The sequence below is a fragment of the Herpailurus yagouaroundi genome, unplaced genomic scaffold, assembly GCF_014898765.1.
Source record: "Herpailurus yagouaroundi ecotype Mexico unplaced genomic scaffold, PumYag 161, whole genome shotgun sequence".
Lineage (NCBI taxonomy): Eukaryota > Metazoa > Chordata > Mammalia > Carnivora > Felidae > Herpailurus > Herpailurus yagouaroundi.
Window position 1 is genome coordinate 1502072 of NW_024412402.1, and position 26042 is coordinate 1528113.

At 45.7% G+C, this 26042-nt stretch overlaps 1 protein-coding gene across 5 annotated transcripts in view; it reads right to left on the bottom strand.

Moving 5' to 3' along the window:
* Positions 1-26042, bottom strand: part of EXPH5 (exophilin 5) — a 79033-nt gene that overhangs the window by 6856 nt on the left and 46135 nt on the right. For 3 of the 5 annotated variants that reach the window (XM_040482912.1, XM_040482915.1, XM_040482916.1), the window contains 4 exons: positions 23986-24146; positions 21945-22107; positions 10663-10711; positions 2756-2891 (listed from right to left, as the gene is read on the bottom strand). In XM_040482912.1, coding sequence (XP_040338846.1) covers positions 2756-2891; positions 10663-10711; positions 21945-22107; positions 23986-24146 — 509 coding nt within the window. Of the gene's footprint in view, positions 1-2755; positions 2892-10662; positions 10712-20202; positions 21010-21944; positions 22108-23985; positions 24147-26042 lie in introns of those variants that run through there. The other 2 variants (XM_040482913.1, XM_040482917.1) reach the window with 2 other exon arrangements.

Here is a 26042-nt window from a genome sequence, read left to right on the forward strand (position 1 = left end):
GGATCCAGGCAGTCAGTCTCCTGGGTCTGCACAATGAAGCGCCTGTGCCATAAAAGCTCGCTTTTCATTCTTTCTTTTAGTGAACTATAAAGATGATTTCACTATAAGCTCATAATGTTACAAGGATTTGAAGTCGTTGCCGTTAAGCAATGTTTGCTCCTGTTTCTCTCAATGGCACGGTCAGAGGGCGGTGTGCAAGTCAGAGTTCAGTGACCTCTTCATAATACAGAGGACCTAGGGCAATCCGAGCCCCAGAGATCATGCTTACAAGGACCACAGGCTCTGTGTCTTTGAATTGTGTTTATTTAATCATATTTGACCTCTTTTCCTCAATAAAAACCTCTCAGAATTTAAATGGAACCATAATCTTTTAAGGTCTCAAGATTCCCTAAGGGCCATCCTATAGTGGATATACTTTACCACATTCATGTTCCAATAAATACAAACACATAGATTATGTGTTTATTGAAGAAATGTTCATTAATGAGAATCAAAAGTTGTCTGAGGAATAAGTTATGGGATTATTTAAGCTGCTGGAGAAGTCATACCTTTCTTCCTCTGTTACATAAAATGATACATTCTCTCCTTGGTTATTTAAAATTATTTGTCATTAAAAAATTTGATTTGGGGGCACCTGGGTGGCTCAGTCAGTTAAGCATCTGGCTTCGGCTCAGGTCATGATCTTACGGCTCCTGAGTTCAATCCCCCCATTAGGCTCTGTGCTGACAGCTCAGAGACTGGAGCCTGCTTTGGATTCTGTGCGTCTCTCTCTCTGTCCCTCCCCGCCTCAAGAGTAAATAAATAATCATTTAAAAATTCTGATTTTTATCTCTTCGGCGACAGAGTCAGTATTTGTGAACACATGTGGGATGTATCTGCGGACACGTCAACTAGGTTAAGGCAGGGACTGAAGAGAGTTTTGATGTTCTGGATTTTCCCCACCTTATTTTATTTGTAAGCTGGTGCTATTTAAGTATGCACAGCCAGCAAAAGAACCAATCTTGAGCATTAAAGATCTATAACTAAGCAATTCTTCAGGGAATCACCCTGAAATAAAAAAATGAAGAAAGAAAATTATCTCCAGTCTCTGAAATAATTCCATATATCTACACACACAAAAATCAAACAGTGCCAAACCGTAAGGTGAGGCAAAAAGGAAACAAAACTATGTAATGAGTAAAAATCCGTCTTTAAAACAAATTGTAATAAAATCTCTGATTTCTGTTCTCTGTTTCCAGCTGTTCGTAGTTTTTTTTCCCCTTAAAGTCTTTTGCTGCCTACAAGGGCAACATCTATATGGTAATAACAGAAAATAGAGGAAAGTATAACAAAAGAGGTGAAATCACCTGGAATCCTCCCCAGATATAACACCTCTTAACATCCCCAGAGAAAGCTTCTAAATTGCTCAAGGCCACTTATAATCCCAAGTAATGCTGTTTTATTCATTACTCTTGAGGTAAAAAAAAAAAAAAAAAAAAAAATCTGTGTTTCCTCTTTTTTTTCAGAGAAGACAAATCATTTTTTTTCATTTTGTAAACAGTAGCTCTCCTGTACCAGCAAAAGCTGCGTTTTGGAACAGAGATTTTCCTCTGGGCTTCTTTTCTCTGAAGCAAGTTCTCTGCCAGGAGCCATCTTACTGAAAGGCTGACCCCCTCGCTGGACATCCCTCACTGACCACCCCACCTGTCCCAACTACAGTGCCCTTGCCTTTGCAAATTGGATTTAGTTCCTCGGGGTGAAGCTGGTGAATGACTTCAGAGTTCACTTTTAGATGCCCAGCCTTATTTTTGATACTGAATAACTTATGCAAAGAGAAGCCATGCTTGGGGCACCTGGGTGGTTCAGTCTGTGAAGCGTCTGACCTTGGCTCAGGTCATGGTCTCATGGTTCATGAGTTCAAGCCCCGCATTGGGCTCTGTGCTGATGGCTCAGAGACTGGAGCCTGCTTCAGCTTCTATGTCTCCCTCTCTCTTTGCCCCTCCCCTGCTCACGCTCTCTCCCTCTCTCTCTTCTTTCTCAAAAATAAATAATAAACATTAAAAACATTTTTAAAAAAGGAGCTATGCTTATATAATAATAACATTCATGTGCATGTAGTTACTTTTGGAATCTGTTTCAGTCTTTATTGTCATCTGTTCTACAAGACTAATTGTTCAACAACAGTTAGATTTCATCACTGTGCCTTTAGGTACTGATTGGGAACAATAAAAGTCTGTTAGGAACAGTATTTTATAGACATATTTCCTAAAAAGGCATTTCCTTTTACCTGAGGTTAATATTAAACATTACTCTCACTCCACAGATTTATCAGCATTGGTCTGGGCATATTTGTTTAGATTATATTCAAATATAAGATTCTTTAATATTTGTGTTAATAGCAGATAACAGGTACACCTGGGTGGCTCTGTTGGTTGAGCATCCCACTCTTGATTTTGGCTCAGGTCATGATCTCACGGTTTGTGAGACTGAGCCCCACAATGGGCTCTGTCCTGTCAGCACACAGCCTGCTTGGGATTCTCTGTCTCCCTCGCTCTCTCTGCTCCTTCCCTACTCTTGCTCTGTCTCTCGAAAATAAATAAATAAACATAAAACAATACAATAAATAGCATAACAGCCTCCTCTTCAGATAAGGTAAATAAAAGGATTTCAAAAATAAAGTACAGGGTGTGATATGTTTCGAGCATTTTAATACAAACTGGAATCACTATTTGCTTTAGCGCAGGGCGTCCCAAGGCAGTTCAGTGCATAGACTTACCTTGGAAAAACTCGTTTTCCAGCAGTGAAGCATCCCAGGGAGGCATACCACTTCCCTCCCTCATGCCTGCTTGCCCGGGGACAAAGACACTGTCAACTGGTTGATTTTCCAGAGGTGAACTGTATATTTTGGCCTGCCAATTTTAAAACAGAAAATGCAAGATTATTTGTGGACCTTCCCTAGCCAGAACACGCACATGTCTCCGCAAAAATTTCCCAAAACGTAAAGCCTAAGGACCACACATCAATTTTTCTAACACTGCTTTCTCAACGTACAGTGTTTCATTGTTTCTGTCATTTGCAAGTGATCACAAACTTCTCTGTACCTCACTAATGGTTTTTAGTATGAGTCTGCAAGCAATTATTGAGCATCTGTTTGCCAAACACTCCTACAAACTTACACAGCACCACACAAATCTTAGGGAGGTTCCTGGAAAACAGTGAAGAAATCGACCTCTTGAATTGGGAGTGTGGTCTTCATGGCCCCAGTGGCTTGAATTTTAGATTTAACACCGTCCTCAGGTCTGTCAAGAGCTGGCTACCTGAAGCTTGTAGTGGACCTTAAGATTTGTGAACTTGCACTTAGATGAAAACAGAAAGTATTTCTATCCATAGCGTTCATGCAGAATGGCAGAACCTCCCGGACAGACATAAGGCACTGATTAACAGTGCTCTCTGAATCAAAAGCGCTACAAAGTATGACCTTATAAATGGTTGGGTTTTTTTTTGAAACACCATTGCTGGTTTTACAGGGTTTAGGAGGATGATGTAGAGCTAATGATGTTTTCCTTTCTTTACAGCAACTGTTTATCTTGATATATTTTAATTTTTTACATTTTTACTTATTTTTGAGAGAGAGAGGGAGAGAACGAGTGTGGGGTAAGGGCAGAGAGAGAGGGGGACACAGAATCCAAAGCAGGCTCCAGGCTCTGAGCTGTCAGCACAGAGACCGACGCAGGGCTCTAACTCACCATGAGATCATGACCCAAGCGGAAGTCCGACGCTTAACTGACCGAGCCACCCAGGCGCCCCCTATCTTGATTTCTCCAAATCCATCACTACCCTACATTCAAGCTTAATTTGTCTCCCTGACCTTGGGGGATTACCCCCTCCCACAGCTTCACCTTCTTTTGCCAAAACACCATTTGCATTTCCTCTGTCACACCATCTCTTCGCTGAGGACTCTGTCTGTAACTCCTTCTGCACCCGTCCCTGAACAAGGCCAGCACTTTCCATTCAGCCACTGTGGTCAGCTCACTCTGCTCCCCAGTCCTTGCTGCTTGGGTGCCTCTTCCCCCCAAGTTTTCTCTTTCCATTTGGTGTTCGCCATTATGTTTCATTTCCCTTGAATGCCCAAGACCAATCTCTAACTTTTCCAAAGCTCCAGCTTTTTTACTTCTCTATCACAGGTCTGTCCAATTCCAAACCCCAGGTTCTCCTGATTTCTATATTCCTCACAATCCAGTATTTTTACTCCTGCTAGTTTCTTCCTCAAGATCTAAATCATTATGTCTTGTAGGAGCCCTGCCCCAATTTCACTGACTTGTGATTTTCAGTTCTATGTGTAATGGAATATACACAGAGATTTATGAATAACAGAGAAACAATCCTGTGATAACTTAGGATGTAGATCATTGGATATAATTTAACACACTAATATAAAATTCAGAAGTAAACAAATACTAGAGGCAAAACAAAACTACAGTAAGATCCCATTTGGAGGTAATATAACCAGAAACTAATCACTCGTGTGGACTACATGCATCTGATTAAGAGAATGGCTGGCTTCAGTGTCTCTCAACCATTTTTAACACCCAAACAAACTCCAGATTTCCTCTCTCTAGACCAGAATACATTCCTTTTGGCCCCCTGGATCATATGCCTTTTATAATGCAAATTCGTACATAAGTGAAAAATACTTGGACTGAGGGCTCAGGAAAAAATGAACCTCTCAAAGATGGGAGGGATTATCGCCCACTAGAGACCCTGAATATAACTTCCTTTGGTCATACGTCTGCCCGAATCCTCTGCGTCAAGACCAACACTACTCGTCCAACATGTTAAGGATGTTTCCCCTACACAGAGGTACAAGTTATATGACTAAGAGAAAATACAGAGCGTTTGTTTACACTCAATTTGAACTCTGCAAGGGTATTTTTTCCAGTGACAAAATGGTTAAAAAAGTCACTCCTAGGGGCGGCTCAGTTGGTTGAGCTCGACTCTTGATTTTGGCTCAGGTCACGATCCCAGGGTCATGGGATCAAGCCCCACATCAGGCTCTTCGCTGAGCATGGAGCCTGCTTGGGATTCATATGCATTTTCTCTCTCTCTGTCTCTTTCTCTGTCTCTAATGTTAAAAAGAAAAAAGTCATGCTAGGCAATGGTAGGTACCAAACACAGAGAAGACTGAACACTATTACTGCTCTATAGATCCCTTTTATTTGAGCTGTATGTTAGTCGTATCATAATTAGTTTTTATCAGCAGCAGCAGCAGCAGCTGAATGGTCTAGGCAATGTGCCTAGCATTTTATACAGGTTACCTTTTTCATTATTTTAACCACCCAATGAAGTTGGTACTATTATTACGACCCTTTGAGAAAAAAAAGGTTTCAAGAGGTCAGGTCAATTGATTCAGGTCACACTGGTGGAGGGACGGATTTCTTCCCAGTCCGTGAGATTCCAGAGCCCAGGCCAAATCACCTGTCTTTACTGTTATATTAGCTTATTAGCACACTCTATCCTAGCTAGAAGCATCTTCTGAGGCCGCTGGGAAGAGGTTTCCTCTTACCTAGAACAGAGGTAAATCCCTCTGGGGCCCAGAGCACACACGGATCCTCAGTCAGGACTCCATCTTGGACTCAGAACCCTCCTCTGAACCATGTTCCGCGCCACGAAGTTGCCATAAGAGATGAAGCCTATTTTCCATTCTAGCCTAGAGGAGGAGGTTCAAAACACCTCCATGCAGCAAAATCGGGTTGAAATGCTATTCCAACCTTGAATTTCAGCCATTCCTCTCCCCAACTCTCTTCAAGGGCCCTGTGCTCCAAGTTCACTACACACAGTTCTCTAAAATGTCGTGCCCTTCGTCCTAGACCTCCACGTCTCTGCTCTTATCTCGGCCCTCTCTGCTCTTCTCTCAGAAAATGGCAATGCGCCCTTCAGTGTCCAGCTCATCTCTGTTTCTGCGAGCTCTTCTCCCTGGGAAGAATTAGTTACCATCGTGGTTTTACACCCATCGTGGTGCATATTATTATACCCATGATATCCTACTGAAGTGTTGACCTTCTTTCCACTTCTACTTTACCACTAGACCTCTCTCCTTCCTGTCTATCGCACATTTCAGTCCCCGCCCTGATCCAAGAAACCAAGCATTTGAAGACAAATGGGTTAGGACCCTGTAAGTGGACCACCTTCTAAAATAACTAGTATTCTCCTCTGTATCCTGTGCACCCAGCATAGTATCCACGTGTAAGTGACTCGCTAGTATTTACTGAGCAAAATTCCAACACCTCTCTTCCTGCCATATCTTTTCCCGTTTCTCCAACCCATTTTTGGTACAGTCATTCGATACCACCTATCTTATATTTGAGCAAAATCACCCATTTCTTCCGTTTTCAATATACTTTCAAAATATCCTCTCTCATCAGATCCTTAGAACAAATTTGCAAGTGAGGTAGGGATTATCATTCCCATTCTGCAGATGAAACACTGAATCCTGGATAAGTGCCTTACTTAAGTCATATGAATAATAACTGGTGGCACTGGCTACTCACACTCCTGTGATGTGACCCCTAACCCTGTTCTTTATGTTGCTGTTTACTGGTATTTTACTCACGTACACGATCCTTATTTAGCTGATAAGCCCTGTGGATGAAAACCTTGCTTTAAGCATTCCATGCCCTCCACGTACATGCAGTTAGGGACTGATTTATGGCAGACCAAGGTGGAAAATTACACATATGAGATTTCTAGTAAAGATTACAAAAATTGAGACACCAAATATGTACAGTATTACGACTTGGAAAAGCACATCTAAGGGAAGAAAGCCTAATGGTCAAACACATGAGTTCCACCCAGTTCAAAACCCTACTTCTGCCTCTTAATAGTGGCATAACTTTGGACAAGTTACTTAACCTTTCTCTACCTTCGCTTCTTTCTTAGTAAAATGAAGAAGTAAGAATGACGATAAGAGTAGCAGCACCCCTCCCCCACTCGTTGGGTGATGCTGACGATTATGAATTAATCGCTGTAAAACACTTTCAAATGGTAGCCAGCACTTACCGAGTCCTCATTGTTAGTCATCGCTATTTTTCTGGGGTTACAGAGGATTTCCTGGAGGATTCCTGCCAATGCTTATAGTCTAAAGAACTAGAAAAGTGTTGGGCGCCTGGGTGGCTCAGTCGGTTCAGCGACCGACTTCAGCTCAGGTCACGATCTCACGGTTTGTGGGTTCGGGCCCCACGTCGGGCTCTGTGCTGACAGCTCGGAGCATGGAGCCTGCTTCGGGTTCTGTGTCTCCCTCTCTCTCTGCCCCTCCACCACTCATGCTCTGTCTCTCCCTGTCTCAGAAATAAATGAACATTAAAAAAATTTTTTTTAAAAAAGAACTAGAAAAGTGTTCCAAAGAATTAGACACCAGAGTCTGAAAATGCTGGCTTTTAGGATGTCTGTTACATTCTCAAACACGGTGCATAAAAGAGGCTGAGCAAAATGAGGCCTTTTACTCAACCCAATTCACTCTACTGATATTGTCTGCAATCCTGGCATGATGAGACAAACAAACCTTCTGTCACAGAGTAACCTTAGACTATGTGAGAACTTCCTAGGGTGGCCAAACCTGTACAACAGCTGTCAGAGCTGAAGCCTGAGCTCAGTGATATTATCAAACGTCTTGGCAAAGCTAACAGATTAATTTTTCAGAGTGTTCCTGAATGTGTTCTCTGTTTTCTGGCAAAGGCCAAATCCACCAATGCACCTGCAGCTTAAAAGCACTCATTCATTTCTTCTTTCAATTTCTGAGTGCTCAGATTGTGCCAAGCCATGGGGAGAGACAAGAGCGCAGACATGGTCCTGGCCTTGGGGAGCTCACGCTGGCCCGGTGTGCTGAGTATGCAGGCGGTGTGTTGTTGGTGGTGGGGGGGTGGGTGGAAACAGAGCTGGCATGTCACCTAACATCAGGCCCAGCCAAAATCTGTTCAGAGACGAGAAGTGATCAAGTGGCCAAGGCTATCTGTCTTTGTCTTTTGTCTCAGAATGGTGACCACTTTGACCCCAGTGTCCTCACCTATAAGGAGACGGCTCTCACTGGGGGAGATCTGCTCCCCAGAGAACACTGGCATGTTTTGGAGATATTTTTGATGCTCACACTTGAGTGGAGGAGAACTATAGGCATTCCCTACCTGTGAGTTTGAACACACGATGGCCTCGCAACAGAGAAGGACGCGGCCCAAAATGTCAGTAGTGCTGAGGCTGGGAGAAACTCTGAGCTACAAATCTCTAACCTTCTCTCTGGCTCTAAAAATTCCGTTTTTCTGAGAACCTTGGCTGCTGTTAAGCTGATGAAAATGTTTAAATAGCAGGTCTCTGGGGAGCTGGGTGGCTCAGTCAGTTAAGCATCCGACTCTTGGTTTCGGCTCAGGTCATGATCTTGCAGTTCGTGGGTTTGAGCCCCGCATCAGGCTCTGTGGTGGTGTCCCCTGCTCGCTCACGCTCTCTCTCTCTCTCTCAAAAATAAGTAAACATTAAAAAAATGTTTAAATAGCAGCTTTCTTTAAGTGGAAGGTCATCTAACAACGTAGCACAATCTCCTGTAAAATACCAGAATCCCCTCTGTACCCTTCCTGACAGGCTGCTAACCAAGTGATGGGAAATTTATTACCTCGGATCTTGGCAAGATCAAGCAGCAATGGCCTCAGCAGCAATGGCCAACTTCTAGCCTTTTGCAGGTGAAGGAGATAAGATTTCCATGAATAAGTAATGGAAATCTACACGTCACACAAAACCTTTGCTTTAGACAGTTTCATTATTTTCTCTCTCTGACTTCCTTTTTTAATGTGTCATTTATTTTCGAGAGAGAGAGAGAGAGAGAGAGAGAGAGAGCAAGTGGGGGAGGGGCAGAGAGAGAGAGAGAGAGGGAGACACAGAACAAAGCAGGCTGACAGCACGGAGCCTGATGCTGGGCTCGAACTCACCAACTGCAAGATCATGACCTGAGCTGACGGTTGGATGCTTAACCGACTGAGCCACCCAGGTGCCCCTCTCTCTCCGAATTTTTATAAAAGTTATTAACGGGAGTCAACAATCACTGGCTTCAGTTTCATTTCTTTTCCCAGGTCTTACCCTTTTAGAAGGGCATGCTTCTGAGTAGTGAAATGGTTAAATGCAAGTGGCAATCAAGAGGGCCAGCAAAAGGTAACCTATTAATCCTCAGACTGGATTGTCACGTCCTGAGAGTTCCAAATTAGCTCTACTGTTTTCAACCTCCAGGCATTTGCAATTCTTTTTCTTAAATATAATTTATTGTCAAGTTGGCTAACATGCGGTGTATGCAATGTGCTCTTGGTTTTGGGGGTAGACTCCTGCAATTCATTGTTGAGAGTCTCTTAGGGCTTTTGCATTTGCATTTGCAATTCTTTTTGGTCCCTCGTCTGCTTCAGACCCCAATGCTCTCGAACGATAGAGGGAGGTCAGCTCTGAGTACTTCTCCAAGGAAAAGCAGGAGTCCAGAGGCATGCGGGAGCAGGGCTCGAGACATGACCCTTCGGTCCCCTGCTCAGTTAAAGGACAGTCTACCGGTGGTGAGCAACCCTGTGATCATAAGCAAGCAGGGCTTCCGGGCTGACAGAACCCCAGGCATTACTGACTTCTGCCTGTGGACTCCCAGAAACCCAGATCTTCTAACCTCGACTCTACCATTCACCAGGGACCTTGAACATGATCTTCAAGTTCTCTGAACCTCAGTTTCTTCATCTTTCAAATGGGGATAATAATAGTCTACTTTACAGATTTTCTCTGGGGATCAAGTGAAATGATCTACATCAGGTGCCTGGGTGATGGGAGCTTCGCAAAGAGAGGGAAGCAGTTATTGGTGCTGGTCATCTGGCCGGGGCTCAAGCATGTAGAGGAGACAGGGCTCATGTTGTTCACAAAGAGGTGGCATTAGGCTGAAGAAGAAAGGGGACTCTCTTTTAAAAGTTTCTGAAATAAAGAAGCCCTGTTTATAGGTACTCCTCACTAGAATTCTACCATGCTTTCTGGGGAAAAAAAAAAGGCGGGGCACAGGGAGAGAGCGAGAGAAATGTGGGCACTGGTACTAGGACCGCAATGAATTGAAAACTGCCTCTATCCTCCTCCTGCACTCTTGGGGCCTTTCCAACATTCTCTTTCATCGCCCAAACACATGAGTCACACAGTAAGACACAGGCACGTGAAGATCAAAAGTTAAGACCATGAAAAAGCGAGACACAAAGACTTACAGCTTCTCCATCTTGTAAGCATGTGAACAGATAAACTGAAGTCTAAGCCCTTGGTGGAGGGTTATGTTGGGTCAGTTCCCCCACGTGAACTTGCTCCAGCCAATCCTCGCTTCCACTCTGAACACAAATGATGTTGTAAGGGTGGCAGTGAATGCCTCTCACGTCTTCCTCTGCCCAGTGCTTTAGGGATATACAGGGGTGGCCCGTGGGAGAGTGTCAGAGATGCCGCTGAGGGGGTGAGTGGTACACGATGACCTCAGTCCTAGAAACCACCACAGTTGGGAAACTTTAAACTCCCTAGGAGAAATCTAAGATGTCTAACTAAGGTCAATGTAAAACTGAGCCAAGGAGAAGCCTATTTACGTAGGTGGCCAATGGGGGGGCTCATTAAAGCACAATTCCTGAGCGTAGCGTTTCACTTCTGGTTACTCACCGTAGCGTTTCGCCTCACAGACACGGAAGGTCCTGCATGGCTGTCACATCTGTGGAAAAAATGTGAAATGATTTCTTTGAACAAGTGCCTCGCTTTCACCAGGAGGACAATCAATCAACGGTACCTCTGCCGTGATATCTTGGTATCTTGAGAAGATGTATTTCTAACGTCCTTTAGGGAGACACTTCTTGGCTAATGCTTGTTGAAAACATTTCAGAAACTTTTTCCTACGATTGTTTAGGCTCAATGTTTTACATCTGTCAGGCAGCCAAGAAGAAATTACCTAATACTGGATTTGGATTAGAACGCAGCATAAAGACATAAAAACAAAAATAGTTACACGTGTCGAGCACTTAATATCAGTGTTCTCGTGCTCTACGCGCATGTTATCTCATTTTAATACGTCACTCTTCGGAAGGGGATACTATGATTGCTGTCATTTTACAGAGAAGTTAGAAGACACTGCCTGATTTTCACAGTTAGTGATGAGCTTAGAGCCGGCCACAGGCTCATTAAATCCTGAGCACTCCTTCTTAAGTAAGGCACATGGACTCTTCTTGCAAATGGGAAATAGATTTCCGTACATTTTTTATTTTAAAGAGGGTCTGGGCCAGACACAACAATTCACAAGGGAATCTTTAGAAAGCAAGCCTTGTAAAGGTGGCTTCTGGATGTTTGTTTTTATAAAGATGCCTTATTTGGGGCGCCTGGTTGGCTCAGTCAGTTGCACATTTGACTTTGGCTCAGGTCATGATCTCAGAGTTTTTGGGTTCGAGCCTGGCTTCAGTCTCTGTGCTGACAGCTCAGGGTCTGGAGCCTGCTTCAGATTCTGTGTCTCCCTCTCTCTCTGCCCTCGCCCACTCGTGCTACATGTCTCTCTTTCAAAAATGAATGAACATTTAAAAGAAAAAGGTGCCTTATTTGCTATGAAGCCATCTTGGAAAATAATTATGCTTTTACCGTTTCTGTTGCTTCACTCAAATTCAGTAGGTAAAAAATTTACAAGACATGGGTCCCAAACTGAGATCGATTTTAATCTTTTAGATCCATAATCCTGTGCCAAGCAGCGCTCTGCCTGAATTACAGCTCAAGATTTAAGAGACGTCAATGATTCACTGCTCTGTACAAGATGAGGTCCTGTCCTCCCCCAAGAGAACAGCAAAGGGAATCAAGAATTACACAAACAAACTGGGACTTCAGGTCAGATCAATCAAAACTGGCCAGATGCAGTTTTCTTTTATCTGAACTCCTAGCTGCTTCGTGGTTCCCCAGAGTTGGGCATAAAATCTGGGAGGCCAAACAATGTTTATATGTTAAAGATATCCAAATCAAACAGTAGGAAAGAGTAGATACACAAAGAGAAGAAATACAGTTGAACTGGTATGAAAGGTGGAAAACAGAAGGAGGAAGGGCCCAGAGATGGGAAGGAGCCAGGCCGCTTGGGAACTGGAAAGTAATTCAATCTGCCGGAGCCAAGAGAACATACCAGATTGTGAAGACTCTTCCCAGAGCCCTGGGGGCCGCAGTGCCCACAGAGCACCCACGCAGCTCACCAGCCGGGGCAGGGATATTGTCCCCAAGGAGGGCAGGAGGGAGGACGATGTGACCCATAGGATAGCAGGAGCATGACTGGGATGGAGAGCCTCCAAGGGTGAAGGCGAGCTGTGCGCGGGGCGGGGTGTGGGGAGGGGATGCGTGCCCTCCCCCCCGCCCCTCCCCTAATGGTGTGCAAGGCCATTATGGTGGGTGACCTTGTGGATTTGCTGGCAGGGCACAGGACTCAAGTGGCTTGGAGGCACAGAGTCTCTGCACCCACTCCCAGACCCTCCTAAAGGTGAATTCATGTTTCTGATGTGAACAGCTCTCCCTGGCAGAGCGAATAAAAGCAGCAGTGGGGGGGCACCTGGGTGGCTCAGTCGGTGGGGCGCCCGACTTTGGCTCAGGTCATGATCTCACGGTCCGTGAGTTCGAGCCCCACGTCGGGCTCTATGCTGACAGCTCGGAGCCTGGAGCCCGCTTCGGATTCTGTGTCTCCCTCTCTCTCTCCCCTCCCCCGTTCATGCTCTGTCTCTCTCTGTCTCAAAAAAATAAGTAAACGTTAAAAAAAAAATTTTTTTTTTTAAATAAAAAATGAAAGCAGCAGTGGGGTCACTGGAAGCAAGGCTGGTAAGAGTCCACGGACCCGGCGACTTCATGGGACACATGGCTACCTCATCTTCTGCATTTGCTTGCAAGCCCTCCTGATGCCCTATCTTCAAGATCTCTCACATCCAACCCACGTCTCTAGCTCACTCACTCTGCCAACAAAACTTCTGTCATTTCTCTCCTGGACTCTTCTCCATCCTTCACACTACCCACAGAGATCTGTCTAAAACGCAAATGTGATCATATCAATCCCCTGCTTAACATCTTACAAGGTGTTATCCAAAATCTTCACTTGACACAAGACTCTTTTATCTGATGAGCCTCCTAGACCACCCCTCACCTTTCAAGCCTGGAGTGCCCCGCACTCCAGTCATCTGTAGGTACCTGTATGCTAGGCTTACCGAATTTATTTCACTTCCATAAAATCTTCTCTTATCTCTATACCTTTGCAGATACCATTCAGAAATTCTCACTCAGTAGATTAGAGTGTGGCCCAAGAATATTCTTTTTAAAGGGACACCTGCGTGTCTTAGCCAGTTGGTTAAGCATCCAAGTCTTGATTTCGGCTTAGGTCATGATCCCAGGGTCATGAGATCGAGCCCCACATGTTGGGCTCTGCACTGAGTGTGGAGCCTGCTTGGGATTCTTTCTCTGTCCCTGTCCCTCTGCCCCTCTCCTGCTCGCTCTCTCTCTCTCTCTCCCTCTCAAAAACAAACAAGGAATATTCTTTTTAAAAACCAGAACCCCAGGTGACTTCCTCCAAATACTGATGGAACACGTTCTAAGCATTGGCCATGGAAGAACTCCATCTGGATGACCATGGGCAAGTCAGACCCTCATGTCCAAAATGGACTTCGTGTCCTCCTGCATGACCACTCCTTCCCATCCAATCAACCAACAGATCCTGTTGATTCAAACTCAGAAATCCCTTTCAAAACCACCCAGAGCTCTACATCCCCCCATTTGTACCCCACGCAAGACATTTATCATCTGCTTTGTTTCTGCCCTAGTCCTTTTCTTGTCCCTCTCCCTCCAAGTTTTGTTCCAATCCAGTCCATTCTCCATACTTCAGCCAGAGTGATCAGGACAAAGTGCATCACACTACTTCCCTGTTGAACATTTTACATGATTTTTATTTGCTCCCAGGTGAAAGTTCAAATTCTTCTCTGCATTCGTAAGGCCCTATACCATCTAGTCCCCACACACTTCCCAGCCTCGTCTCTCACCTTTGCATATCCCTCTGCCATGAGGAATCAGCACACCTCTGAGCATGTGCACAGAGTTTGCCCGAGACATTTTTCTACCACCTGTTTGCCCGGATAACTCTTGTCCTTGAATACTTTCCCTGGAAGAGCGTTCCAGGCTCAAGACAGTCTAACAAACACTCCATATGTGCTCCCAGAGCATGTGGAACTGCCCCCCATCTTAGCACTATTATGTTTCTCTATTTCCTTTTTGTTGTCCTCACAAGACCAAAACCGGGGAAACCAAGGGCTGTAAGCTTTGCTCCTCAGAGCCATGAGTGGTATTCCTTGAGCCCTCTTCGTTGAAGAAATCAGCAAATGTGTTCATTTTTATCCTCATATCTGCCCCTCCTCCTATATTTCTTCCCCACCAACCGACAGCTTCCTAAGTCAGAGAGGAGAGTTCATCTCCATTCTTCCTTCATCTTCACCCGACACATCCAATTACCAGGTTCTCATGATTCCACAATCTAAATCCGTGCATGAATCTGTCTGCCTTTTGCTCTCCTCTGGCCTGCCTCCTTAGTTCAGGCTGCCACTATCTCAGTGCTGCCTTACGTGGTCTGACTCGAGCTTTGTCCCCTCAAGTCTGTTCTTGGGGCCGCACCTGGGTCACTTTCCCAGCCTTGGCTCTACTGGTATTTCTTTGGGGATACTTAGCAACATTTCTGACCCCTACCTACGAGACACCCTAAGTTCTCACCCTTCAGTTGCGAAAAGCAGAAATGGCTTCGGACATTGCCAAATGTCTTTTGTGGGGCAAAATTGCCCCTGGTTGAGAAGCGCTGAGCTGAAGTGATCTTTCTAAAGTGACAATCTGATTATGTCATTCCTCTGTTTAACAGCTATCAATGGGTAAAATACACATGTGTACCTGCACACCTGCATGGAATACACCAAAATATTTTAGTGTTTGTCCAGGTCAGTAGGTCGCGGGTGACTTTATATATATGAAATCTATATATACATATATATGAAAAATGCCATTACTAGCAAAAGTGATTAATGGCTTCCCACTGTCTACAGGGTCAAGTCCAAGCTTCTTAGCCCTGCACATCCTTAGCACTGCTGGGCCCTGTGTTCTGGCCTCTACCGGCCTCTCACTCCACCTCTCACGGGTCTTACCTTATACCAGGGCACTGAACCTCAACCACCTACATGAGTTTCTACTTTGTCCAGTCTCTACACCTTGGCTGTGTCAGTCTTTCTGCCCAGTGCAACCTCCCGACTCTTAATTACCTAGCTCAGTCCTATATGTCCTTTCACAATTGGCTCTCCTCTTGCAGGAAGGCTTCTGGTCCTCCAGTCTGAGTTAAGCGCTTCTCCTACACGATCTCACGGCAGGAATACCATGCACCTTCCCTAGCACTCACCATATTGCACCATCACCTCTGGTGACTCGGCTGCCACCCAGGCTGCAGTTAGGCTGGACGGTATCCCCGTGTGAACTCCACAGGGCATCCCTTTCTCAAGATACTTACAGTCATTTTCCAGAAAACTGCCGTGGGAAAGACATGAGCCCACGATGTCCCACCACGTCCCAGAGTTCTGTGCCGCCCCTCACACCCAACCACATGCAGGATTCTGGCGTCCCCTCCTAGCCTGAAGTTCTCCGGGCAGGGACTTTGCCTTAGTTTCACAATTTTATCTCCAGCACTAACCACAGTTCGTGATCCAGAGTAAGACTTTGATAAAAGCCCCATAAAAAAACCGAAGAGAAACCATCACCTGGGCAAGCAATACCCTTGCCAGGAGTTCCGACAGCCCTTATTACCACAGCGGAACAGGAAGCTCTACCGCTCTGGTTTCCAAACCCGACTGAGCATCCAAATATCCTGGAGAATCTAAAATAAGTAAATAAATAAAGCTCCCTGTGCCCCATGTCAGCCCTTCCGAATCAGGATCTCAGATTTGGGGATCTGAGGATCTGTCATTATTTTTAAATTGTTGATGAGATTATAATAATGATCAGCTGAATCACCTGAACCGTGGGCCACCCAGGCTGAAACCCAAAACCACTCCCCTTGTCCTGCCTCTTGTCATCAGAACGCTGCCGTCTACCTGTGGAGACCACACCTGGCTTCACCGAAGGAGCATTTCCCAAGAAGGATCTTGCTCCCTCTGACTACTCCTTGCCATCGAGGTGTTGAGATTTTTGTATCTTCAAACTCAAGCATTTGTAGTGAGTAAGAGGCTCAATAAATAAATAAATGAATGAATAAAACAACCAGAACCCAGGGGGAAAATACCATTTGCCTTTTCTTCTTTGCACATTTTAATTTTTTAAATGTTTTTATTTATTTTTGAGAGAGACAGAGCACGAGTGGGGGAGGGGGAGAGAGAGAGAGAGGGAGACACAGAATCCAAAGCAGGCTCCAGACTCTGAGCTGTCGGCACAGAGCACGACGTGGGGCTCAAACCCACGAGCCATGAGGTCATGACCTGAGCCGATGTCGGATGCTTACCTGACTGAGTCCCCTAGGCGCCCCTCATCTGCCTTTTCAACTTTCCAGAATAGTATCTGAATGTCTTGCTTATGTAATGCGAGGTTGCAGCCGGAACGCCTAAACTGGGTACACCCTGTGCATCAGGCAAATTTGGGCATGTCTGAGGAGGAGCGAGGTGTATTCACCAAAGCTGCTTGCATCTCAAGGGGAAAAAAGAACCTTCCTGAAGTCACAGGGTAATGGGCAGGCGCTCACAGCTGGAGAGCAGCTGCCACTTTCCAATCTCCATTGCGCACGGGTACTTACATGCACGAGGCACGGTGACAGTCCTCAAAGGAAAGAGGCGATCTTAAATTTATTTTTTAATTTTTTTTAAGTTTATTTATTTATTTTGAGAGGGAGAGTGTGGGGGAGGCAGAGAGAGAGAGAGAGAGAGAGAGAGAGAGAGAGAGAGAGAGAGAGGAGAGAGAATCCCAAGCAGGCTCCAAGCTCTCAGCACAGAGCCTGAGTGGAGCTCATGACCTGAGCCGAAGTCGCATGATTAACCGACTGAGCCACCCAGGTGCCCCTCTTAAATTTAACTGTACAAGCTACTCAGGAGCCTTATGAACTAGTTCCCTTGCATTTTCACGTTGCCTGAGTTCTGGGACACCACCAAATAAGGAGTAAGGGGGGAAATCCACATCCCTAAAATTGCCACAACAAACCACAGTTTTGAGAATGAAGGTGGCCCCCTTGTAAAAAACCACTTTGCTGTGGATTATGTGGTACCATGAGACACAGAGTGGCAGGCCCAGCATGCATTCATGGTGGGGAGGGCATCACTGGAATAACAGGGGTCTGGGATAAGAAACGAACAACCGTAGATGCTCTTTGGCAGCCAGGAAGGTTGCATTTGTAAGCTCATGACGTATGCTACTGGGTACTTGCCAAACTACGTAGAAGGAAGTTTTGAGGCTCTAGGTTACCGAAATTTCATGCTGGGGCTCTGAGCACTATGTCACAGGCACTAAATGCCCTATGACAAGATGGGAGGAAACACAAAGCCCAGGGAAATGTTGGGGGAAAGATACATGCAATATACATGCATATGTCTCTCAAAATTGTTGGCTAGCAATAAATAAATCAAAACATGAATGGAAAATATTTGTCCTTTTTCCTAGCAGTGGGGAGGAGTCACAGAGGATATAGTTCAATCATTTACAAGCAGGATTCAAATAATAATGGGATAGGAGTGCCTGGGTGGCCTAGTCGGTTAAGCATCCGACTCTTGATTTCAGCTTAGGTCATGATCTCAGTTTGTGGGTTCGAGCCCCGCATCGGGCTCTGACAGCACGGAGCCTGCTTGGGATTCTCTCTCTCCCTCTCTCTCTGCCCTCCCCCCACTTGTGCTTTCTTTCCATCTCAAAATAAATAAACTTAAAAAAATAATAATGAGATAATTTGGGAAACGCATATATCTGAGAGAAGAAACTAGTCATATCTGAAGCAGAAATGGCAAAACTTTTTGCCTTTTTGTTAATCCATTAAGTCACTATGTTCCCATGGCTTTTTACCACTGATATTAGAACATTAAAGCTTCAATATATCATATACTTCTACTGGCTGGGCCTTTCTTTTTAAGTTTATTTATTTATTTTTGAGAGAAACAGAGACAGTGTGAGTGGGGAGGGGCAGAGAGGGAGAGAGAGAGAGAAGGAATTCCAAGAAGGCCTTGCACTGTCAGCACAGAGCCCAATGCAAGTCTTGAACTCACAAACCGTGAGATCATGACTTGAGCCGAAACGAAGAGTCACACGTTCAACTGACTGAGCCACCCAGGCACCCCTGGCTGGGCCTTTCTAAAGTGAGTACCTGGGGTGCCTGGGTGGCTCTGTAGGTTAAGCGTCCGACTTCGTCTCAGGTCATGATCTCACAGCCTGTGAGTTCGAGCCCCGCATCGGGCTCTGTGCTGACAGCTAAGAGCCTGGAGCCTGCTTCGGATTCTGTGTCTCCCTCTCTCTCTCTGCCCCTCCCCCGCTCTCGCTCTGTCTCCATCTCTCTCAAAAATAAATAAAGTTAAAAAAAAAAAAAACTTTTAAAGTGAGCACCTGATGAAATGACCAAATCCATTTTCTTCTGGGGAGAGTTATCCATTATCTGGCAGCATTTCTCAGTTAAACCACAGCTTAAAAGATGAAAAGTAATTTCTCTGATACTCAAGTCTCTCAGGGCTGAACAGAAGGCTGTGTTTTGCCCAGAGGGCTTGTTTCCCTTTCTGTGATTTGCAAAAGATCCTCTAAACTGCTTTGCTGACTTGTTCTCCGGAGCACCCAGTGTGACAACGTTGAGCCTTGATGGCTTAGGCAAGTAGAAACCTGAATCCTACTTGGCACAGGATGACTGTGCTTTCCGGAGCCCTCTGCCAGTCCCTCCTGGTGCAGTAATAGGCGAGGAGGAGCTCTTGAATCATGGATTTAGAAGGCTGATTTTGTATTTCTTTTTTTAAATTTTTTTTTTCAACGTTTATTTTTATTTTTGGGACAGAGAGAGACAGAGCATGAACGGGGGAGGGGCAGAGAGAGAGGGAGACACAGAATCGGAAACAGGCTCCAGGCTCTGAGCCATCAGCCCAGAGCCCGACGCGGGGCTCGAACTCCCGGACCGCGAGATCGTGACCTGGCTGAAGTCGGACGCTTAACCGACTGCGCCACCCAGGCGCCCCAGACACTCTTTCCTCTTAAGTAGAACTTGACTTTCTTTGGCAGTTCTGATCTTTTGAAATACAAAATCAGGGGCTCCTGATTTCATTTTAAAAATGAAAAGGACATATTTGTACAGCTTACCTACTGAAACTTAAGAGCAAAAAATAGTGCCTTCACGATATTCTGTACCCGCACATTCCATTTCCACTTTGCAACTAAAAATGTATTTAGAGAAGACACATTTGGAAAACGGCCGAACATCCACATATATACTTGAAGGATAAAATCTGTTTCACATCTGCATGCTTATTTTTATGTTTCAGTGTGCACAGTTGTAAAAAAGCTACAAGGCATTTTGGTCTACGAGAAGGACGGTTGCTAAATAAAAGTTTCCTTTTTTTTTTTTTTTTTTTTTCCAATTTGGTCTATAACCAAAAAAACATGGGGCTGCCTGGGTGGCTCAGACGGTTAAGCGTCAGACTTCAGCTCAGGTCACGATCTTGTGGTTTGTGAGTTCGAGCCCCACGTCGGGCTCTGTGCTGACAGCTCACAGTCTGGATGCTGCTTCGGTTTCTGGGTCTCCCCCTGTCTCTGCCCCTCCCCTGCTAGTGCTCTTTCTCTCTCTCTCTCAAAATTTAATATACATTAAAACACACACACACACACACACACACACACACACACACACACACAGGATACCCAGATGGAGAATCTAGATTTTCTGTCTCCTCGGACCCACTTGGGCAGTGGCTTGCAACATGAGCTTGGAAATAACTTGCCCACAGAGTGAACAGGTTCCTCAACTTTTCTTGGTTTCCTGATGGGAGACGGCTGAGCTATCTAAAACTCTGCCTTACAGAAAATCACCGAAAACACAAATTACATCACAAGTTCCAGCTACACCACGTGCCAGGAGTATTTCTCTTCTCCTTATAAAACGCCTGTCCTTTAAAGGACACACTCGTGGGCTTTAAACCCCCAGGTGAGGGCAAACACTCTCACGAAGAAAAAGCCACTTACCTGTTTGAAGAGCACTTCCTGACAAGCGGCTCTGTGGGGGGGACAGGCACTGAAACCTACATGCTGCTCAGCCCTCCACTATTTCGGCAAAGACAAGAGCAGGCTCAGGCGGGAGCTGGGCGCGAAACACCGTTCGTCCACCCAGGAGGGGAGAGGGGAGCTCAGGGTTCTGTTCTGCAGGCCGGGCAGCCTCTCCCCACGCCCACCGGCGGCGGGCCACGGGCTGTTGTGCAGCGAGGGTGTCCTCGGGCACCTCCTATCCAGCGCAGCAACGCCCCCTTTCTAATCGGTGGACACATCACATGTGAGGCCGACACCTTAAGAGGGCGGGAAGCTTCTCAACCAGGAAGACAGGCCGAAAATATTTAGCAGTCAGCTCAACGGCACGTAAGCAAAGCTTGGCTTGTTTTTCAGAAAACGATTTAACGACCCATGAGTCAAGACGAACTGATTTACACGGGTTCACACTGCGAACGATCCGGAACTATGCCTCCACTCTCCCCAAAACCTCCCTTCCTGCACCTGAAGCTGAAATTCTGGGTAACCACATCAGAAAAGCTGTCCTGAAACCTGCCAGTCACAGGAACACATTTATTCCCTCGGTTTAAAAAAGACAATTTTCCTCTATTCTCTGTTCTCATCTTATTTACTTTCACCTCAATCTTTACACGTCATCTCTCCTTGTGACCACAGATACCTATATGCCCAAGGAAACAGTAGTTTTGATTTAAAAATATCTTCCCGACCAGGCTGGGTACACACCAGCCTCTAGAAGCAGTGGGGGAAACTATCAATGATTCTTCCCAACAATTTTTTTTTAATGTTTTTATTTATTTATTTATTTATTTTTTTAAATTTTTTTTTTCAACGTTTTTATTTATTTTTGGGACAGAGAGAGACAGAGCATGAATGGGGGAGGGGCAGAGAGAGAGGGAGACACAGAATCGGAAACAGGCTCCAGGCTCCGAGCCATCAGCCCAGAGCCCGACGCGGGGCTCGAACTCACGGACCGCGAGATCGTGACCTGGCTGAAGTCGGACGCTTAACCGACTGCGCCACCCAGGCGCCCCTTAATGTTTTTATTTATTTCTGAGACAGAGAGAGACAGAGCATGAGCAGGGGAGGGGCAGAGACAGAAGGAGACACAGAATCCGAAGCAGGCTCCAGGCTCTGAGCCATCAGCCCAGAGCCCGACGCAGGGCTTGAACTCACAGACGGCGAGATTGTGACCTGAGGTGAAGTCGGATTTTTTTTTTCATGTTTTAATGTTTATTTATTCTTGAGAAGAGAGAGAGAGAGAGAGAGAGAGAGAGAGAGAGCAGGGGAGGAGCAGAGAGAGACAGTGACACAGAATCCAAAGCAGGCTCCAGGCTCCACACGGTCAGCACACAGCCCAACGCGGGGCTTGAACTCACGAACCATGAAATCATGACCTGAGCCACAGTCAGATGCTTAACCGACTCAGCCACCCAGGCATCCCATTTCTTCCCAACATTTAACCCTTCATCCACCCAGGGCACTACCTGCGACGTGTACAATTGGTTAGGAGTTGGATTCCCAAAGAGCCAAGTTTCGTGGTTTCATAAGGACTTTGTCCCTATGAGAGCTAAGTCCCGTCTCCTTTGTTCCTATCTGAATTTAAAGCCTGAGAACAAACATTAAACATTCTGAACACAAAACAGGCCACTGGCCTCTGGCATCAGATAACTAGTGAGCCGTCACATGATCTGAATTTCACTCACCCTTTCTGTGCCGGTGACAGAAGCTTTGAAGTCTCCCTTCTGGATTTTCTGAATGAGAACAGGGAAGAAAATGACGATCTGAAGCTCAGCCGGGAAGAAACAGCCATGGGGTTTCTTTGATGAGGTGTAGTTTTAGATCTTGACGTCTGTAATTCCACACGATCTAGACGAACATTGGAGAAAGGGGGCACCACTCAGTATTTCCGGGTGAATGTATCTCCGAGAACTAAGACTTTGATCTTGCTTCCCACCTCCCTTTGCAGACTGAAAACGCAGCAGGCATTCCCCCACGGAGACCCGAGGAATCAGGGGAGCTCTGTGCCCCTGACGGTTCTGCTGAACAGAGAAAATGCTTGGAAAGGGCAGGGAGGCTTTCAATACGCACCGTGGACCACAGTTCCGCAGGACATCCCTCCCTGTAAACCAGCTGTGCCAATCTGTTCGAGGCCCAAGGTGGGGTGTCAGGGACCTCATTCAACTTTCAAGTGGCTTTTAGCTGCCCCGTCCTTCAGACATTTTTATTTTAGTACTTTAAAACCATAGTGACAGATACTCTACATGTAACTTTTTGCAACCAAAGAAAGTCAAGGAAAAGGAGATGAAGCCATTTAAAGTGTTCCTTAGTTCCATCAAAAATCTATCTCTGTGTACATGTTATTTGCTACAATGTGGTTTCTATGCGTGCGTGCCTATAACGGAAACAGGTCTAATAGGTGCAGAGGTAATGTATAGTTACATATGTGAGTATTAAAAACCCTAAGGCAGGATCAACGTATACGAAGTCTATAATACTGTCATACTTTTGGACATGCTGAATTTATAAACACTAGAGGGATTCCACGGAAGGGGGAAGCAGCCATGGTATACGTTGGGTTAACTTCAAAATCTGAACGGTGAGTCTTTTTAGAGAGGTTTATTTATTATGGGGGCTGTAAAATGTTGTCCATATAAAGTGTGGAAATATTATTACACGTTTCTTGCTGCTACTGTAAGTAACACATTAGTCAAAGCAGTCAACGTGACCGTATCAGTGGAAGATATTTTCAACGCCCTCTGTTATTCTCACAATAGTCCTGTGAAAGCAGGTTTTATTATCCTCATCTACAGATTAGAAAAACACAAGTGATGGGTGAAGGTAAGTGACATGTGAGTAGTCACATAGTTACCATGTTCCGGGAAGGCATTTACCTACGGAGCTTAATTTACCAAAGTTCCAGAAAGGTGGCAATTCTCTTACCACCTTCCCCCTCTCTTCTCCTATCACCCCTTCTCCACCCCCCTCCCCTCCTCTGTCTCCTCCTTCTTCTGCCTCATCATCCCATTCACAGAAGTGCTTACCATGTTCCAGCTCAGCACTGTGTACGTATACAACCGCCCTATGAGGTAGGTATCATCACACCCATTTAAAGATGAGAAAATTGAGGCTTAGAGAGAATAAGTAACAGAGAGAATACTAGTAACAGAGAATAAGTAATCCATGTGAACAGTCACATGGATTCTGAAAGAATAGAGAATACAGAGAGACAGAGTGGAGATCTGAATCCAAGTCTCCTTTGATACCAACTTGTGTGTCCTTTTGTTTTTAATGTTTATTTATTTTGAGAGGAAGAGAGAGAGGGAGCGCAAGTGGGGGAGGGACAGAGAGAGGGGGAGAGAGAGAGAGAGACAGGGAGACAGAGAATCAGAAGCAGGCTCCAGGCTCTGAGCTGTCAGCAGAGAGCCCAACTTGGGGCTCACACCCACAAACCGTGAGAACATGACCTGAGCCGAAGTCAGATGTCCAGCCGACTGAGCCACCCGGGCGCCCCTCAACATGTGTGTTCTTAACCACTATGCTATCTTGCCCCATTCTAAAAACACACCCCTAGGACATTACAGTACATTTTCAGTTGACTCTTCTTACTGTATGTTATGTTAGAAAACTCTTGTACCTTATGATTTTAAAATAGCCCAAAAGATGGATTGGTTCATTGGAGTCCTTATCTATCATACCAGGCTATAAGAAAAAAAAAAAATTTAGACGTGTAAGTTTTTTCCTCACCATTTTCTGCCATCCCTTTCCTTAGCCTGTATGTGAGTGGTTGTTTCAACATCTGGCTAACATCCGTTTCATTGCAAAACTTCTTTCTTTGAATTTCTTCAAACCATTCACCAGTCACTCCTTGAAGCCATCTGATATCCCTCTTTGTCTTCTGGAGTTTGCTGAAATGAAACAAAAACACCAATGTGCCCTTTAAATTTCTTCACATCAAGCGCAAACTCATGTGACAGGAGGTTAAACGTGACCTAGTAGAAGAACTGTGTAAACGGAGTCTGCGGGGAAAGCTGCTCTAGTCAGAATTTCCTTTTTACCACTGTGTCCATTTTTGGCTGTGTTTTTCTAAATACGATGACAATCTAAGTTTTGCTAGTCATTAAAATAATCAAGCTGGTAATGACAACCTGGGATGAGCAATGATCGATAGTTTAATGATATGGAAAAACCAGAATATTCTAGTTCTTTTTTAAAAAAATATTTGTAAATGTTTACTTACTTTTGAGAGACAGAGAGATACAGAGCTTGAGCAGGGGAGGAGCAGAGAGGGAGGGAGACACAGAATCTGAAGCAGGCTCCAGGCTGTGAGCTGTCAGCACAGAGCCAAGCATGGGGCTCGAACTCATGAACCGTGAGATCATGACTTGAGCCGAAGTTCGATGCTTAACTGACTGAGCCACCCAGAATATTCTAGTTCTGATTACTCATTCATTCATTCATTCAGTGTTTATTGAGCAATGTCCATGTACCAGTCCCAGTGCGGACAGTGGGGATTCAACACTGAATATAACAGGGTCCTTACTTGCCCATCCAGTGGCCAAAGATAGAGTTAACATGCAGAGAAGAAATGGTTGAATCAAGTTTTAGATAACAAAATTCTCTGGGGCACCTGGGTGGCTCAGTCGGTTGAAGCGTCCGACTTCGGCTCAGGTCACGATCTCGCGGTCCGTGAGTTCGAGCCCCGCGTCAGGCTCTGTGCTGACAGCTCAGAGCCTGGAGCCTGCTTCCGATTCTGTGTCTCCCTCTCTCTCTGCCCCTCTCCCGCTCACGCTCTGTCTCTCTCACTCTCTCTCTCTCTCTCAAAAATAAAGCCATTTAAGAAATTTCTTTAAAAAGTAGCGAAATTCTTTACACCCCAAACCACAAAAGCGCATGGAGGAGCCCACAGGTAATGCCAAATCTGCAAGGGCACTGGGATGCGAGATGGGAAGGGAAGGCGCCCAGAGCACAAGTGTGTCGGCCCCACGCCAGGCCCCAAATCCTACCATGCCTTCCTTCTCCTCCCTGCCCTCTCGTGCTCAGTCCTGTTTCCAATGAAAATGCTGCTCTAAGTCCTTAACTGAATCATTGGTGGTGATTTTTTTTTTTCAAAGCAGACGGTTTCGCTCCATTTCGGGAAAACGCTAGAACTGTTTGGAAATGAAAGGTAGTTAATCCAGAGGGCGAGAGAGGAGAGCGAGCGTGCGTGCCCTGGACGGAGGCAAACAGCAGCAAGGGGAGACTGGAGCCCATGATGTGACAGGCTGGTGTGGCGCTGCTGAACACGTCGGGCTCGTGGGTGGGGTCCGAGCTTGGGCAGTTCTGCCGTCAGGGGAAGAATGGCATGTGACTCTGCATCACCCGCCCCTTTATGCGAGGTCCTCTGTGGAACACAAGTGCGGGGGAGCTGGTGTCACTAAGTAGACGGGAGCAAGCCGGCCACAGAGCGGCAAATCTGGGGTTAAAGGTGCTGAACCGAGGTGGCTGCAACCCACGCTCCTGCTTGGGGCTACGATACTGTCATTTTACAAAATAATCGAGAAGGAAGCCAAAGGCCATCCTGCCCAGACTTGCATTTTGAAAAGCATCAGGCAGCAATGTCACATCCAGCCCACAACATCCGCTCGGGGCCTCCGTGTGCCAATGCCGTCACTCCCCTGTCCTGCCACGTCCCTTCCGAACAGACTCAGAGACCCCAAGTGACTGTCCCTACCGGGTGCTGGCCGTCTCCAACTTCTCAATACCTCATTTATCAGTGCCCCGCGTTTATTCACCACCCTCCGCTTCCTCCCAGTCCTCCCCCA